At 45.6% G+C, this 17814-nt stretch overlaps 1 protein-coding gene across 6 annotated transcripts in view; it reads left to right on the top strand.

The window, feature by feature from the left end:
• Window positions 1-17814, top strand: part of MLLT3 (MLLT3 super elongation complex subunit) — a 388749-nt gene that overhangs the window by 85810 nt on the left and 285125 nt on the right. For 3 of the 6 annotated variants that reach the window (XM_073666179.1, XM_073666162.1, XM_073666197.1), the window contains exon 1: window positions 10794-10992. The exons of 1 other annotated variant lie outside the window; for it this stretch is intronic. In XM_073666179.1, the coding sequence (XP_073522280.1) occupies window positions 10981-10992 (12 nt within the window). In that variant the 5' untranslated portion in view covers window positions 10794-10980. Of the gene's footprint in view, window positions 1-10793; window positions 11745-17814 lie in introns of those variants that run through there. 2 more of the 6 variants (XM_073666170.1, XM_073666207.1) reach the window with 2 other exon arrangements.

Genomic DNA, 17814 nt, shown 5'->3' with positions numbered 1-17814 from the left:
CTTTGAGGTATACTCCCAGCATCCTCAAGTACCCTCTTCTATGTCTGTTTCTTCTGGGGTAATAGCTGTTGATTCCTCCTATGGTGACTTCTTTCAAAACTGGTGGCAAACCCAGTCCTCCTTCCTTAAGGCCGTGTCTTGGATGTAGACTTAAGCGGACAAGAAGAGAGGTTCGCTACCTCTATATCATCCTGGAGATAAAGTCTGGTTGTCTTCTCGGAATATTTGCCTGAAGGTGTCCTCGTACAAGTTCACTCCCTGTTACCTTGGTCCGTATAAAGTCCTCAAGCAACTTAATCCAGTGACCTACAGACTTCAACTGCCTCGAATCTACGGATTCCAAACGCCTTTCTTGTGTTATGACTGCCAAAGCACGTTCATCCGGGTAAGGTACAAACCAGGAAGACAAATACCTGAACCTGTCAGGTACCTGTTCGGACTAGGAAAAAAATCCTTCTTTGACCCTGGTCTGTTAGTGCCTGACTGTGGAGATTGGCACCCTAAGATATAGTAATGGAGCTCCCAATCAATGGAAGCTTACCCTGTATAACCTTAGCAGTTCCTAAGATCGCTAGAGTAGCAGTTCCCTAAGGAATACAGGAATAACACACACAACTACTGCAACCAACATTAACTACAACAAAGTGCATTAATACAACAAAGTCTATCACCAGTAGGAAATTCCAGTAGGGAACGGTATTTAAAGCTACAGCTGAAAGATGATAGGTGTTTTTCATTTACTCTGTCTGTCCTGTTACCCCAAACCAACAGAAACAAAGTTAACAGAGCTAAAACACCTAAAGAAAAGGTGTATCTGTTGTGGCTCAGCGGAAAGAGAAGCCGACCACAGAACACAGAATCAAGAGTTAGAAACCAGAAGCGTGACACCATGTTTCGCTCCTGAAGCCGTTGGTCTTGCACTGCTTCTTGAAGCCTCAAGCTGCTTCTGCTACCACTGTTCTGGAGGGGTCATCAGGCATCTTTGAGGTGAAGGACATCCTTGATACAAAAAAGGTTCAGGGGAGGACCTTCTATCTGGTTGCCTGGAAGGGCTTTTGATCTGAAGAGAGATGCTGGGAACCTGCGGAGAATATCTGTGCCCCTGTCATCCTGGAGAGGTTTCTTAGTTGGACCAACCAAGTAAGGAGGGGCATAAGGGGGGTGGGGTACTGTCAGGGTGGCAACTTGCATGGCTTCTCAGTGCTCACCGTGCGGCTTTTCCTTGCGGCAGGCCGTTTCGCTAAAGTTTGTTGTCTCTTGCACTCCCCTGCATGGCTGCTACAGCATGATGTTTCCATCTGGCTTTAGGGGGGCGTGGCTGGGCTCTGCAGGAATTTAACCCTGCTGTGTCCTGCAGAGATGTTGCTGCCCAGCCTATCCGCCTATCCCATATGAGCAGGTTCTATATAAGGCAGCTACACCCACCACTCCTTGCCCGAATGTTTGGTCCCTACCACGTTTGTTCCCGTGCATGCTATCCCGTATTCTGATTCTTCTTACTGACCTGGCTTTTCCCTCCTGTACCGCGCCTCTGACCTTCTGGTCAGCTGCTGCAGATCCGGGGACTGCCCTGGAGAGGTAACTGGCAAAAACCAGCGGCCAAGTCTTACCTCACCACAAAAGGCTCTATCGCATATCAGGAAGTTGCTTAGTTACGCCCCTTCAGGGTAAGCTCAGCCTGTGGCGCAGTAGGTCCACACCCACAAGCGTTAAATTGAGAATGTTAATCTTAGCTGATTAGCAAAATTGAGATTATGGTTAGGAGATGCAGGGTGGTTCAAGACGGTGGAAAGCCTACTTACCAAATGCCAAACAACAACTAAAGAAGCCTCAAACCTTCCAGAACAAAATCATTTATAGTAGAGCCAAAACTAAACTTCGTGGCCACATTTGGAAATAGCTATGTTTATAGCAGAGTCAGCAAAATCTGTGAAGAGAAGCACACTATCCTTACTGTGAAAAATGGATCTCTGGTGTTTTAGGTGTGTGACCTGCGGCATCAAGAATTTAATCACAATTGATGACAAGCTAGAAGAAGCATCTTAGCCGGAGATGGGAAGAAAAATTAAATGAATCAACCACTAAGCTACACATGCTCACTTTGACTTTAAAATATGATCTGAAGTGTGAGGTCAAGCCAACCCTTCAGAGGCTGCAATAAAAAAAAAAGTTGAGGATTCTGAGATAGTCAGCAAGCCTCCTGATCTCAGCACAATGGAGCCACTTTGTGGAAAAATGAAATATGCAGTTCATGCTATACAACAATATTTTACAAGTACATGATATCAAAGTTTAAGGCTATGTGCCCACGATGCAGAAATGCTCCGGATTTTTTCCTGAGCGTTTCTGCATCTCCCTGGCAGAAAAAACGCATGCGGATTGAACATGCGGATTGTACATGCGGATTGAACATGCAATTTTTTCTGCCAGGGACAAGCGGAAGTGAAGCGTTCTTCACATGCATTTCCGCATGCTAGTTGTCAAGCGCTTTCCAAGCGATTTTAGCATCACTTGGAAAGTGCTTGACAACTTGGTCACACTATATAAATCCATGCAACCTGCATGGATTTATATAGTGTGACCGTAAAGAATGGTAAAAAATAAATATTATACTTACCTTCTGATGGCCCCCGGTGTCTTTATCCGATGCGTCCTGGCTTGCCGGCAGCTCGCGGTAGACTAAAGGACCTGCCGACGTCAGCGGTCGCGTGACCCGTTACATGACTAAATGACATCACCACAGGTCCTTGAGTCCACCTCGAGCTGCCGGCAAGCCTAGACAAGGACACCAGGGGCCATCAGAAGGTAAGTATAATATTTATTTTTTATTTTCTTTTTTTTACAGGTACTATGGTACCTGAGTCCGGAGGAGAGTCTCCTCTTCTCCAAACCCGGGTACCATCCTCACATTGAAACGCATGGAATGCGTATCTGCAGATGCAGTGATGCAGATTCCATGCGGTCCAATGCAAGTCAATGGCGGCGAAAACGCCGCGCTTCTGCAAAATAATTGGTAGTGCTGCAGATTTTTCCGCAATGATAATCCACAGCGGAAATTTCCACAGCATGTGCACAGCACATGCGGATTATCATTGGGGAACATTGCAGACCTTCTACCAAGCGTTTTTTAAGCGTTTCTGCAGCGGAATTGCCGCTGCGGAAACGCTTAAAAAATGCATAGTGGGCACACAGCCTTACTGTTCTTTCTGGTGGCTGTTCAGAATAAGCTGTTGTGTGTGTGTGTGGCGCTCTTGCCGGTGCCCCTGCATGGTGTCCCCTTCCACCTCCATGCCGGGAAGCTGGCTTACTCACTGATCCAGCCCTTGGCGCCATCCCCGGCGTGCTTCTGCCTCCTGATCGTTCCTGATATGCATGCCGCAGTTCCCGGCGGCGCATCTAGTATGCGCGCTCCCCTGTTCTTAAAGGGGCAGTGCGTGCACATGGTAAATGCCCCCAGCTAACAGACATGTCTGCGCGGTCTGAACCTGTCTCAGTGGCCTTCCTGCCTGCCCGTTCTGAACGTGTCCCAGTGGCCGTCCTGCCTGCCCGTTCTGAACCTGTCCCCTTGGCCGTCCTGTCTGCGCGATGTCTGGAGCTGTCCCAGTGGCCGTCCTGTCTGCGCGATGTCTGAACCTGTCCCAGTGGCCGTCCTGTCTGCGCGATGTCTGAACCTGTCCCAGTGGCCGTCCTGTCTGCGCGATGTCTGAACCTGTCCCAGTGGCCGTCCTGTCTGCGCGATGTCTGAACCTGTCCCAGTGGCCGTCCTGTCTGCGCGATGTCTGAACCTGTCCCAGTGGCCATCTTGTCTGCGCGATGTCTGAACCTGTCCCAGTGGCCGTCCTGTCTGCGCGATGTCTGGACCTGTCCCAATGGCCGTTCGGTCTGCGCGATGTCTGAACCTGTCCCAATGGCCGTCCTGTCTGCGTGGTCCGTTCCTGTCCCAAGTGGCTTCAGCTGCTACTGTCATACACCACCCTGGAGTGGCACCTGGCAGCTACCTGCCGCACAAGCTTGCGGCCAAAGTTATGCTGATTGACAGCCGATTCCCAGTAGTTATGCAGCAAGGAACCTGCTGTCAATTAGCATGACAGCTGTAGTAACTCCCCATCAACAGAGCAGATCAGATAAGATGTAGCTGCTCTGTTGACGTGATATCACTGTCAGTGCCACACAATCACTGGCAGGTTTGGTCTGTGACCAATCAGAGCCAACTGAGGTCAGCACCAAGCACAATAAGCAGGTAGTTGGCAATTATCTGCATGTAAGTTCTTAGGCCTATGAGGAAAAAAAATGATATAGTCCTGGATAACTCAAGAGATTAGCCAGCATTTCTCACAAACTGACCAGCATTGCTGTCTATACAATGGCTGCTGGTGGAGAAGTGACTCGCCCCCTGGGCCGTGGGGCACTCGGAGCCGGGCAACAGGAAACGATGGGGGTAGTGGTGGCGACCCGGTTCCGTAGCTCAGGGTGGTCAGACCAGTGGTAGTCTACGATGTGCTGTAGGTAATGTCCGACTACGCCACCCGTGGATTGTGGCTATCATGAACCGCCGCTGCAAGGCAATCCCCTGAGGCTGGTGGTGTGTGCAGCTGAGTTAGTATAACTCCCCACGGGAAGAGTGTAGCCTCAGGGCAATGTAGTAGATGGTGGGGGTGATGGTGCAGGGAGTCCCAGTACCATTAGTGCTGGCGAAGTAAGAAGCACAAAGACAACGTGTTGCAGTCCAGGGTCTTTTACTCACAGTTCGTTTACTCCAAGCCACTTCTGTACAGGTAGTGACTGCCCAAGCCGTGCTGCGTCCACCAGGTGAGGGGCTCGGTCAACCCCCAGGCAATTCAGGACTCCCTTCTATCCTTCCTCTGGCTCGTGCCCCACCAGTGACCAAGCTTTTGTCCAGCTGCCGCGGATCTATGCGGGCAAACGTGGGCCCCGTTTCCCGCTATCCTATATGGTGCCTTCCTAGCAAGGTTTAGCAGGGGGTCGCACCAAGTAATGATCACGACCTCCGGCTCTTGGCTGAGGATTATTTGCCTCCACCAAATTGGGATCCGGTACCCTTTTCTTGCCTGACCCGTCACCCGTAATTTCCTGGGTCCTTAGGGTCCCTTCTGCCTTCTTGTTCCTGAGCCCTTCTACACTTTGGGTACTTCTCTTCCTTTTCTGTTCCTTTCTGTTTCTGTTCCTGTTCTCCTCTCCTCGCTGGCTCCGGCCTTCACCCTAGGCCTGCCAAGTGGAGCTGAGCTCAGGCTGAGCCGCAGCTCCCTGTCTTCTTCTCTCATTCTGAACTGACTAGACCAGACAGACCTTGAACTAAGATGGTGCCCACCTTATATACCTTCCCCCAGTGTGTGAGCTCAGGTGACCAGCAACCAATGAGCTCCTACCTATGCTCAGAAACCGTCCCCTTCTGCTCCTACATCACTGGGTTTTCCTCCCCCCTCCCCTCTCCTGCCAGGGACATGGTCTGTCATGCCTGCATTACTGTATAAATGGGAGCACCGTTGAGCTGTCCCCCAGAAATGGGGTGTGTGTGAGCCCTGGTCCATACTCCATCCTTACCCGGGAGTGGAATATCACACCTCTGGCAGAGGTGCAATACCCCTGTAGCGGCCGAACCCTCGGGGCGCTACAGAAGCATGTGGCCAGACCTGTCCATCAGCCTCCTCCAATTGTAAAACGCCTCACATGGGAAATCTGCTTTTCTTCTGGAGGAGGCTGATGGAGAGGTCTTATCACCTGCTCCTCCACCAGCAACCATTTTATGGATAGAAGTGCTGATAAGTTTGTAAGGAAAGCTGCACCAAGAAGAAAAAGTAGCCAACCCCTTTAAAAAATGGTCAGTACCTTACAAAGCCTGACCAGGATATAGAATTTTAAAGAGAATGTGTCAGCAGGTTTTTGCTATGTAATCTGAAGACAGCAGGAGATAAGGGCTGAAACACAGATTTCAGCAATGTGTCACTCATTAGGCTGTGTGCTGTTTACTTACAATGAAGGTTTTATCATCAGGAGATTATCACTGCCTAGACTAGCTGCCTAGACTAGCTCCCTCAGCAAAGTGGTCAGTCTACGCCCCCCCCCTCTGATAAGCAACTGTCAATAGACAATATACATAGAAAGCTGTGGTGTGGATGGGGTTAGCTTTCTGAGCTCTGCTACATGCTATATCTAAAAACTGTAATTGTGTCACAACTGCTGAATCCAGTAAACTAAGTGATACATCATTGGAATCAGGGTTTATTTTCTTACATTATGCTGCTCTCAGATGAGATGGCAAAAACCTGGTGATAGATTCCCTTTCCGAGCACACCTGTATGTATCTTCATGGTAAAAGACCAGAAACATTCTGTAGTCTGATCTTGTAATCATAGTCTCTACCCTCCATTTTTCTAAAGTGCTCATCTGTCTGAACAGGCGTTATAACAAAAAAGGAGAAAAACAAAAACTATAGAACACTTTTAATCAATACTATTTGCAAATTTGAGTTATTTTTGATGGAATGGAACAATAAAAAATAACTGGGGAAGGGGAAATTAGAATTAAATAAGTGAGGCAATATGATGGAACTGTTCCTCCTGGGCTATACATAGGCAAACACACCAAGACGTCGACCATTTTAGCACTAGTGCTACAACTAAGCTTGGTATGTAATGTGGTATAGACTATAGAGGTCATAGAGGTTACTCTGCAATTATAAGTAGTCAATGTGATACGTAATGAACTTAACAGGATTATCTCAAGTATCTACCTCCAACAATTAGCTGATCTGAAATGGGTCTCACAGTTGTTATCCCTGACAAATCATCCTAGGGACATCTATAAGCAATCACCCATTTTCCATTCTTCAGAAATACAGCAAGCTATGGTGCACTCTGATGATAATTGGTGACCATTCAATACATGGTCACACCAAGTATGCCAAAGAAGGAGCCCTGATATCAAGGGACTTTGGGCAGTATAGTAACCTCCTAAGAGAAGTACCCACTTCATGGCATTAAAGTGACCCACTAGTCTGGCACTGAAAAGTGACTACATTTAGAAAGTCAAGGTATTCAAGTTGGTGCCATTCTGGTTCTCCTATATCCGAAATGTCCACAGCAGTAGTGTAGTGAGCAGTGGTGAAGCTGAACTATGCCTTCACAGCACCACAGGAAAGGTTAGGAAGATATGATCCAGGCTCACCTCTACACTCCCCATGCAACTGCAGCGGCCATCTCCGATGCAGGAGGCCCAGAATACCAATTTCAGTGGAGGACTTTGAGGTAAACATAGCACACTAGCTATGATAACTATACATGTCAAATGTATAATCACTTCAGTGCCAGGATTGAGGGACGCTTTAATTCTCAATCAGAATTATTTTTAGATAAGACTTGGACACAATCAAGTGATTTTTTTTTTACATCAATGAGTTGGTTGTATTCTATTACAATCGGTATGATGTCACATTTTCTACCATTAACAAGTAATTCCAGACTACTAGTTGTTAGTAAGCAGCGTTTTATCAGATGGATTGGTTATGCTTTTGAGTCACTTCGATGCTTTCCGTCACACAGTGGATCAAACCAAGAATGCCCGCATATGGGTGTGAGCAAGGTCTTAAGCTGTTCAGTATCCAGCTATTGTAAAGAACAGATTTTTTCAAGAAGCTTGTAGTCTACTCCATCTACCATCCACTACTGGGAACACCTGCTCCATATAGAGGATTTTAGCAGCACCTCTCAGGTAAACTCTGCTGGCCCTCCTGCTCCTCAAACATGATCTGTGCACCATTTGTCATTGTCATTAGGATGAAGCGCAGTCATTTCTCCAGTGACAGCTCCTCGCCATTTCCTTTATCATATTCCTACAGTGATGGCTCCTCACCATTTTTTTTAGCCCATTTCTCTTTGACAGCTCTTCATCATCTCCTTTACCCAATTTTGCAAGGGATGGCTCCTCACCATTTCCTTTACCCCATTTCTCTACTGACAGCACCTCGCCATTTCCTTCACCCCATTTCTTCAGTGACATGTCCTCACTTTTTGCTTTACCGCATTTCTCTAAGACTGCTCATATCCAGCAATGGGGGTGAGCCGTCCCTTGTGAAATTGGGTAAAGGAGATGGTGATTATTATTATTTTTAATAATAATAAATAATCACCATCTCCTTTACCCAATTTCACAAGGGACGGCTCACCCCCATTACTTTACCCCATTTTTTTGTGATGCAGAAAAAAGATTATCTCCAGCGTTGAGGTATCAGGTAAGACTAAAACTTCACATGTATTTACATACTTTTAAAATCCAAAATGATCGGCGTACCACAGTGAGTCCACAACAGGAAAACAAGCGCGTTTCTATGATAGACCGTGACTAAGGCACTATAGCCGAAACGCGTTTGTTTTCCTGTTGTGGACTCACTGTGGTACGCCGATTATTTTGGATTTTAAAAGTATGTAAATACATGTGAAGTTTTAGTCTTACCTGATACCTCAACGCTGGAGATAATCTTTTTTCTACATTGCTTCGTTTGTCTGAACTAGGGCGACTCCGTGTGGTGAAACCCATGCCGACAAGGTGCATCTGATTGCAGTGAGCTGACTCTCCCCCTTTTCCTCTCCCTACTTTTACTATTTCTGTGTGACAACTTCTCACCATTTCCTTTACCCCATTTCTCTAAGACTGCTCATCACCACCTCCTCTATCCAATTTCGTAAGGGATGGCTCTTCACTATTTCCCTTACCCCATTTCTCCACAGGCAGCTCCTCACCATATCCTTTAGCCCCTATCCCTGACAATTCCTCACCATTTTCTTTACCCAATTTCTCCACAGAAAGCTCCTCACCATTTCCTTTACATCATATCTCTAGGGACAGTTCCTCACCATTTCCTTTACCTCATATCTCTAGGGACAGTTCCTCACCATTTCCTTTACCTCATATCTCTAGCGACAACTCCTCACCATTTCCTTTACCTCATATCTCTAGCGACAGCTCCTCACCATTTCCTTTACCTCATATCTCTAGCGACAACTCCTCACCATTTCCTTTACCTCATATCTCTAGCGACAACTCCTCACCATTTCCTTTACCTCATATCTCTAGCGACAACTCCTCACCATTTCCTTTACCTCATATCTCTAGCGACAGCTCCTCACCATTTCCTTTACCTCATATCTCTAGGGACAGTTCCTCACCATTTCCTTTACCTCATATCTCTAGCGACAGCTCCTCACCATTTTCTTTACCTCATATCTCTAGTGACAGCTCCTCTCCATTTCCTTTACCTCATATCTCTAGTGACAGCTCCTCACCATTTCCTTTACCTCATATCTCTAGTGACAGCTCCTCACCATTTCCTTTACCCCATTTCTTCAGTGATGGAGCCTCGCCATTTCCTTTACCCCATTTCTCCACAGACAGCTCCTCACCATTTCCTTTACCCCATTTCTTCAGTGATGGAGCCTCACCATTTCCTTTACCCCATTTCTCCACAGACAGCTCCTCACCATTATTTTACCCCATTTCTGTATTGACCGCTCCTCACTATTTCTTTTACCCCATTTCTCCACAGACAGCTCCTCACCATTACGTTACCCCATTTCTTTATTGACCGCTCCTCACTATTTTTTTTTACCTCATTTCTCCACAGACAGCTCCTCACCATTATTTTACCCCATTTCTGTATTGACCGCTCCTCACTATTTCTTTTACCCCATTTCTCCACAGACAGCTCCTCACCATTACGTTACCCCATTTCTTTATTGACCGCTCCTCACTATTTCTTTTACCCCATTTCTCCACAGACAGCTCCTCACCATTACGTTACCCCATTTCTTAATTGACCGCTCCTCACTATTTCTTTTACCCCATTTCTCCACAGACAGCTCCTCACCATTACGTTACCCCATTTCTTTATTGACCGCTCCTCACTATTTCTTTTACCCCATTTCTCCACAGACAGCTCCTCACCATTACGTTACCCCATTTCTTTATTGACCGCTCCTCACTATTTCTTTTACCCCATTTCTCCACAGACAGCTCCTCACCATTACGTTACCCTATTTCTTTATTGACCGCTCCTCACTATTTCTTTTACCCCATTTCTCCACGGACTGCTCCTCACTATTTCTTTTGCCTCATTTCTCCACAGACTGCTCCTCACCATTACGTTACCCCATTTCTTTATTGACCGCTCCTCACTATTTCTTTTACCCCATTTCTCCACAGACAGCTCCTCACCATTACGTTACCCTATTTCTTTATTGACCGCTCCTCACTATTTCTTTTACCCCATTTCTCCACGGACTGCTCCTCACTATTTCTTTTGCCTCATTTCTCCACAGACAGCTCCTCACCATTACGTTACCCCATTTCTTTATTGACCGCTCCTCACTATTTCTTTTACCCCATTTCTCCACAGACCGCTCCTCACCATTATTTTACCCCATTTTTCCATGGACAGCTCTTCACCATTACTTTACCCCATTTCTCCACAGACAGCTCCTCACCATTACTTTACCCCATTTCTCCATGGACTGCTCCTCACCATTATTTTACCCCATTTCTTCATTGACAGCTCGTCACCATTTCCATTACCCCATTTCTCCTCTCCCCTTTTTCCTGTCACCTCTCAGCCCCGGAACACTTTAGTCACAGCTTTAGGAGCGCACTTTTCAGTTGCTCCACCACCACACTGGACTTTTACGTTATTTTTCCACCCTCTGATTTTTTTTTTCATTTTCTTCTTTCTTCTCTACCAAACCCTCCTCCTTCGGCTTCGCCGTTTTCTGTCTGGCAGTGGCTCCAGTACGCATGCGCCTGGGACCTGCCAGCCGCCGGCTCAGTGTAGAGACAAGGGGAGAGAGGCAGACGGATCCGGCGGCAGGAGAGCAATGCTGGCTGCCATCTACCCTCCACCTCCTTCTGATCCTCCCTCCCAGCACAAATAAAACTTAAAGGAGGAGGAATAAGAGGCTGCCCCAACCCCTAGGCATGGCCAGCTCGGTGAGTACAGGGGGTGGATCATACCCTTAATGCAACCCTCTGCAGACCGGCTCAGCCTGCAGTAACAGCACTGCCATCTATACTGCTGCCAGCATCCACCTGGATTATTGGCCGTCCTGCCATCTCTAGGTGTTTGCCATTCTCGCCCTACCATTCTCATCCCCCCTCTGCTGATACAAGCTGCCCGGCGATATAAGGGGGCATGCGCCGGAGCCGATCGGAAAGTAGATGGGCATATGGACCGGCATCGCAAAGTGCCAGAGAGCCTGGATTGAATACAGAGCCCATAGGAGGGGCAGTATGAAGTGCATTGACATGATCTGAGAGTTGGGATCGCTGTGGATCGGCAGCACCTGGGCCGGTGTGTGCCGTGCACAATCATGGAACTGGATTAGAGCACCCCCTATGAGGAGCGGATCGGTACCGACAACCGGATTGCTTTTCTGGGATTCTCCTGCTACAAGGAGCGCCCGGTGAGGTGGGCGATCACCGTGGATCTGAATCAAGCACCTGCAGGAGGTGGTAGATCGGGATCTGGAGCGATCAGCAGTGGATCTACAGGCTGGTCTGTGTTCCCCGGAGCAGCTGCAGGAGGTAGATCGGGATCTGGAGCGATCAGCAGTGGATCTACAGGCTGGTCTGTGTTCCCCGGAGCAGCTGCAGGAGGTAGATCGGGATCTGGAGCGATCAGCAGTGGATCTACAGGCTGGTCTGTGTTCCCCGGAGCAGCTGCAGGAGGCGCCGCTAGCATGGTGCGTTCTCTATGTCTGCAGTGTGGGGCTGCCGGGGCGGCGCGCGAGGGGTTAACCCTGCCAGTGACAGCCCCCCCCCATCCCCGACTTATTACATCTGCACCGGTCCTTGTGATCCCCCTGTACACTCACATACCCATACACGATGGCCAGGGGGCGGTGGTGCAAGGTCTCCCTCCATACTACACGAGAGGGGTCTGCAATCCTGCTCTTATGGTAGCCCTCCAGACTGGTTGCCATGGGAAGCTGCCCCAGATATATATTATATATTGTAATGGATAACCTCATATGACACCTGAGCACTCTGGTGTATAGGGTGCATTATATCCTATATGGGACATCCCATTTAGCGTTGTATTGTGTAGTATGTGGGGGGTTACACATCACAATCACAGCTCCGATCGAATCACTTTCCTCTCAATCCTCTGTTCTTTGTTAGTTTACCTCCATATAGGGCTTATTTCATTATTTCTGTCCCATGCTAAGTGCTCACCACTTACATTAAGTCTCGTTACTTTTTTCGATGGTCAGAATTGTGCAGAATGTGATGTATTTTATCTGGTATACAAGAAGGTCAAGAATACAATAGATATAGTCTAACTATAGTGCAGCCTTCATTTTTACAGGCTCAATTATTGGGCGCAGTTCACACTAGCATATAAAAAATGATCCGATTTTGATCCTTGTGCCATCTGGTTTATATATCAGCAGTTAAAATTTAATAGACCAAATGCATTTTCCTGTGTTAACGAATTACAATGTATCTAAAAATCTGCTGCAATATGGCTGGCTTGTATGCGATCCAACAATATCTTTTTTGCACTCCCATAGACTTGATTAGGCAAGTTGCATCTGGAATAGTGTATGCTGCAATTTTTTTTATTTTTTGGGGGGGGGATGTTTGTGAAAAAGAAAACTGTCACCTGAATACTATTAGGCCATGTTCACACGTTCAGTATTTGGTCAGTTTTTTACATCAGTATTTGTAGCCAAAATCAGGAGAGGAACAATCAGGAAAAGTGTAATAGAAACACTTCACCACTTCTGTATTTATCACCCACTCCTGGTTATGGCTTCTAAATATGGAGGTAAAATACTGAATGTGTGAACGTGGCATTCGTGGAAGTGCTATATTTTTTGGAAGGACAACACTTAATCCAAAAATATGGTATTGTGAACGTAGCCTCATTGTGAGAGAAGTCGGCTCCGCTCACACCGCACTGGTTGCTTCCAGAGGGTATCGTTCGGGGTTTTCTGTGGCATATAGCTTCAATGGAGTAGTGCCAGTATGCCACCACATGGGCATATAGGACAAATGTGGCCAATCGACTTTCAATGCTATTTTACACCTAACCACGTTAATGACAATCTCCTAAACTATTCTGTGTGGTCATACATATCAGGAGGCAGCCCTATGGATGTGTTCCCTGTCCCTTTGATAAGTGCAATGTGCGCAGTTATGTTTCTTTTTTTTTTCTTCACAGAATGAAAGATATGCCATAGACTTAGATCCATCTGCTTCTTTAATAACATTTGATTTATTTATTTTTGCAAATATTTCCCTTAACTAGTGGTGTCACGTTGTAAATCTATGGCACGTGTCTGAGGATTCTTTTTGCACACATTTCCCTCATAGAGACCATCCACAGCTTTGAAGCATACATTTCATAGGAGTATATACATCCTATAAATGATGAGCCTAACAGGAGCCGGCCATTACATTCCTATACCCAGACCATCGCCTGTGGTCACTCCAAGCCCTTGAGCGGTCAGGACAAATCTTTGGGAAATGGTTGTACACTGGTTTAGATTGGTGGTGGAAGGGACTTGTGTTGGGATGATGGTTAATAATTTATGGTCAGGGTACTTGAGACCCTCGCCAAACTCCAGACAGCATTGTTCCATTTATCTTTTCTTTATGAGACACTCTGTTACTTGTTAACCATAAACCTTTGGTCTGTGGTCAGGGTAGATCCAGGAGTAGCTGTCATTCTCCTGCCGCTCCTGTCTGTCCGCCTTCCAGAGTTCTTTCCTCCTTTGGCCATTACACCTTTCTGCCATGGCTCTTGTTTGCTTTAGGGCAGCCAGTGCTTGTCGGGTCACATTTAGCTTACGTATCCATGTTGTAACTGATGTCCTTTTTGTTTTGTTAGTTTTCTCCTAAGAACAAAAGACCTATTCCATGAAGGGTGGAAAGTGGTGATTATAGGGTGAATACACATATGCTTAAAGCCCAGGGGCCTTTAATCATACATGATCGCAATTAGACCACGTTCAGTATTTGGGCAGTATTTTATATCAGTATCTGTAAGCCATAACCAGGAGTGGGTGATAAATACAGAAGTGGTGATGTGTTTCGATTATACTTTTCCTCTGGTTGTTCCCCTCCTATGGCTTATACATACTGATGTAAAATACTGAACGTGTGAACGTGATCTTGGGAGAACACAATTACTGCATTAACCTCCATTGACAGACGCTCACCGTGGCCCCTATGACATTATGATATTAGTTTGGTATTGGAATGATTTCTATGATACATGGATGTATGGATTATTTTGTCCAGTTTTTGCTGTTATAGGGGCACTTGAATTACCCACATAGAAACAAACCTTACCTTATAATGACCCTAATACACTTCTGAACCAACTCACCAGACTGTTTTATAGCTTATGCCTACCAACTTTTCTATGGATCCCATGGTTTAATATCCGTGCCTTCACCTGATCCATGGCAGAGATTCAGCTTGTTTTAGATGCCTATTTTACCTTCCGTGAATAAGACTGGAACCACTTTGCCAGTTATTTCAGCTCCATATTTACAGGGGTTTTTGGTGACTTTAAGGCCACAGCCCCACTATCAGTATTTGGTCAGTATTTTTCCTCAGGAGTGGGAGCCAAAACCAGGAGTGGGTGATAAATACAGAATTGATGACTTGTTTTTATTATACCTTTTCTCTGATTGTTCCTCATCGGGTTTTGGCTTCCACTCCTGAGAAAAAATACTGATAGTGGGGCCGTGGCCTAATGGTGATGACCTAGTATAGGATAGATGAGCTGACGGAAGGTGACAGGCACGTCGCTGTAAGGTTTGGATTGCCTGTTCCTGGTATTGTAACACATTCACTTAATTGGGACTGAGTTTTAGGGTTCGTTCAGACAAGTGTATTATACGTACCTGTTAAAATCGAATATCACATGGTCCAGTGTTATTCAATAGGGCTGTTCAGATGACTGTTTTTTTGTTTTTTAGGTCTATGTGGAAAAAAATCATATGATATATTAGTCTCTTCCTAAATTTCAGATTAGACTGTCCTCAAGTCTATGGGTGCGGTAAATGAAGGACTGTAAAAGAATTAGAAGTATTGCATTTTTTTATTTTTATTTTTTATTTTTATAAAGATACATTGAAATCTTTAACATAGAAAACTGTGTTCGGTCTTGTCAATTTTTTTTAAAATGTTGATGTATGAAAATGGATGCCTTCTGATCTCATACAGATGTAAAAGTGGACGTACTGATGACTATATGGGTGCAAATCGAATAGTTTTTCCTACACTTGTCTGAACCCAGCCTGAGCGCTCTGCAGTACCAAGCACAGGCGCTACAGGATGGGAGGTAGTCAGTCTCTTAGGACTCCTGAGGCTGAAGGCACCACACCTGATACAGGTCCATGACTCCATTGTGACTGCTGATATCCTTCACATATTACCGTAAGCACTGATATTGTAGAGCGTCATACTCTACACGGCTTATTACACATGAGTGCACTTTACAGTGGTAAAGAATAAGGAAGCACAGCAGCCATTGTATGGTGACCTAGCGTCATTGAATCGCATCCATGCAGCGGATATTCCTGTTTTAGATATTACATATATCCTGCAGTTTGCATTGACTAGATCGCTTCATTGTGTTTTGCTTGCTCTTGGCTTGAGCCTGCAATGCCTTTATGTAAGGACTTGCTGTCATGTGAGAAATGCCGAGTTCTTTATACACCTAGAAATAACTTTTCCACACACTTATAATGGATATTTATTGCATATTGACCTCACACACTCACACACGAGAAAAATCCTGAGTGCGATTTTTAAAAAACACAGCCTGAATGAGGCCTTAGGGCTCATTCACACTTCTGCTTTTCACGGACAAGTGCTGTCCGTTTTTTTTTTTTTTTTTTTTCACGAATAGCACTCGTACTTTTAGCTGTCTATGGGGCTGTTCACGTGTCAGACATTTTTTTTTTCCTTGGAACTAATGGTCTGTGCAAAATCTTGGAGACTTGTCTGATATTAATAATAATTAAGTGTCTGATCAGATTCTGTTGTGTTTTCTACACCTCTTTAATAAATAAAGTGATTCTCTTGGCTATGGTATACTAAGTGACAGATCGAGGCGCAGCTTGCGCTCGGTCATATGGCACATGAGACAGGTTTAGGTGCATGTGCAAAGATAAAACTTCCCAATATTGGAGCAAAATTGCCTTTTAGGCTATGTGCCCACGTTGCATTTATGAAGCAGAAAATTTCTGCTGCATAAATGCAAGTCCTCTGCCGGAAAAACGCATGCGGAATTCCGCACGCGTTTATCGTGCATTCTTCGCGCGTTTATCGCGCGTTTTCCACATGCGGAATTGCCTTGCGTTTTTTATGCATTGGACAAAGGCAATTCTGCTTGCGGAAACGCAAAATTAAATGACATGCTGCGGATTTTTGAACGCGGCATAAACGCTGCGGAAAAATCCGCAGCATGTGCATAGAACTTGCGGAATCCCATTGGGGACCATGGGGTGCGGGTTACCAAGCGTTTTACAAGCGTTTACGCTGCGGAAATTCCGCAGCATATACGCTTGAAAAATGCTACGTGGGCACACAGCCTTAGGGTTGAGTTTACACACAATTATGTCCAGCGTTGTTCTCAATGTCATGTTCCCTTGGTTAGATGATAAAGTTTTGGATTTAGGTTATTTTTGTGGATTGTGACTTTTTATTTTTTAAAGATCATCATGCTCTGGGTATGGCATTCTTCTCTGGATTCTTTTTTTTTTTTTTACATGGTTTCAAATGTTAAAATAAAAACTACAGCAAATGTGCAATGAAAAACACATGAAACTCCTTTTTTTTTTTTTTTTTCTACATGCTTTTAAAACTGGAAAATTAGTGTGTGTAGAGGGGGTCTAAGAGCTGTTATTCAGTGGCCAATTACGCAGAGGTCGGTGAAATCTGGTTCTAACTGATTGTGGTCGTCTCTTGGAGAGGTTTTAGTGGATATTTAGGCCAGGTTCACACAACTATATAAAAAACTGTCAGTTTCATCACTTTTTTTTTTTTTCTCTCATTTGTCTTTCGTATACAATCTGCTTTTTACAGCAGCTGCTATTGATGACAAGACCATTTACAGTTTCCTATGATACAGAATTGTAGCGTATCCGGAATAATCGGGTGATATACTATTGCTTTTTTTTGCGCACCCTTGGATTTGAATGGACGATTCTCATCTGATTTACGGAAGAAAGTAGTGCATGCTGCGTTTTTCGTTTTACACTTGCAGATTTGATTGGTGGAATAAATCTCGCTCCTCTGCACTACTCTATTGAATACCATTGGTCCTAGGGCTGTTGTCTGCGGTCCGATTTTTACGGGCAGCACTCGGACTGAAGATACGGTTGTGTGAGCCCGGCTTTAGGCTATGTGCCCACGTTGCATTTATGAAGCAGAAAATTTCTGCTGCATAAATGCAAGTCCTCTCCCGGAAAAACGCATGCGGAATTCCGCACGCGTTTATCGCGCGTTTTTCGCGCGTTTATCACGCGTTTTCCACATGCGGAATTGCCTTGCGTTTTTTATGCATTGAACAAAGGCAATTCTGCTTGCGGAAACGCAAAATTAAATGACATGCTGCGGATTTTTGAACGCAGCATAAACGCTGCGGAAAAATCCGCAGCATGTGCATAGAACTTGCGGAATCCCATTGGGGACCATGGGGTGCGTGTTACCAAGCGTTTTTCAAGCGTTTACGCTGCGGAAATTCCGCATCAAAAACGCTTGAAAAATGCTACGTGGGCACACAGCCTT

The sequence above is a fragment of the Phyllobates terribilis genome, unplaced genomic scaffold (genome assembly GCF_046119375.1).
Source record: "Phyllobates terribilis strain yellow unplaced genomic scaffold, ASM4611937v1 Scaffold_1__5_contigs__length_1240528914, whole genome shotgun sequence".
NCBI lineage: Eukaryota > Metazoa > Chordata > Amphibia > Anura > Dendrobatidae > Phyllobates > Phyllobates terribilis.
Note: the sequence above shows the minus strand (reverse complement) of the source record. Positions and strands in the feature narration are given on the sequence as shown.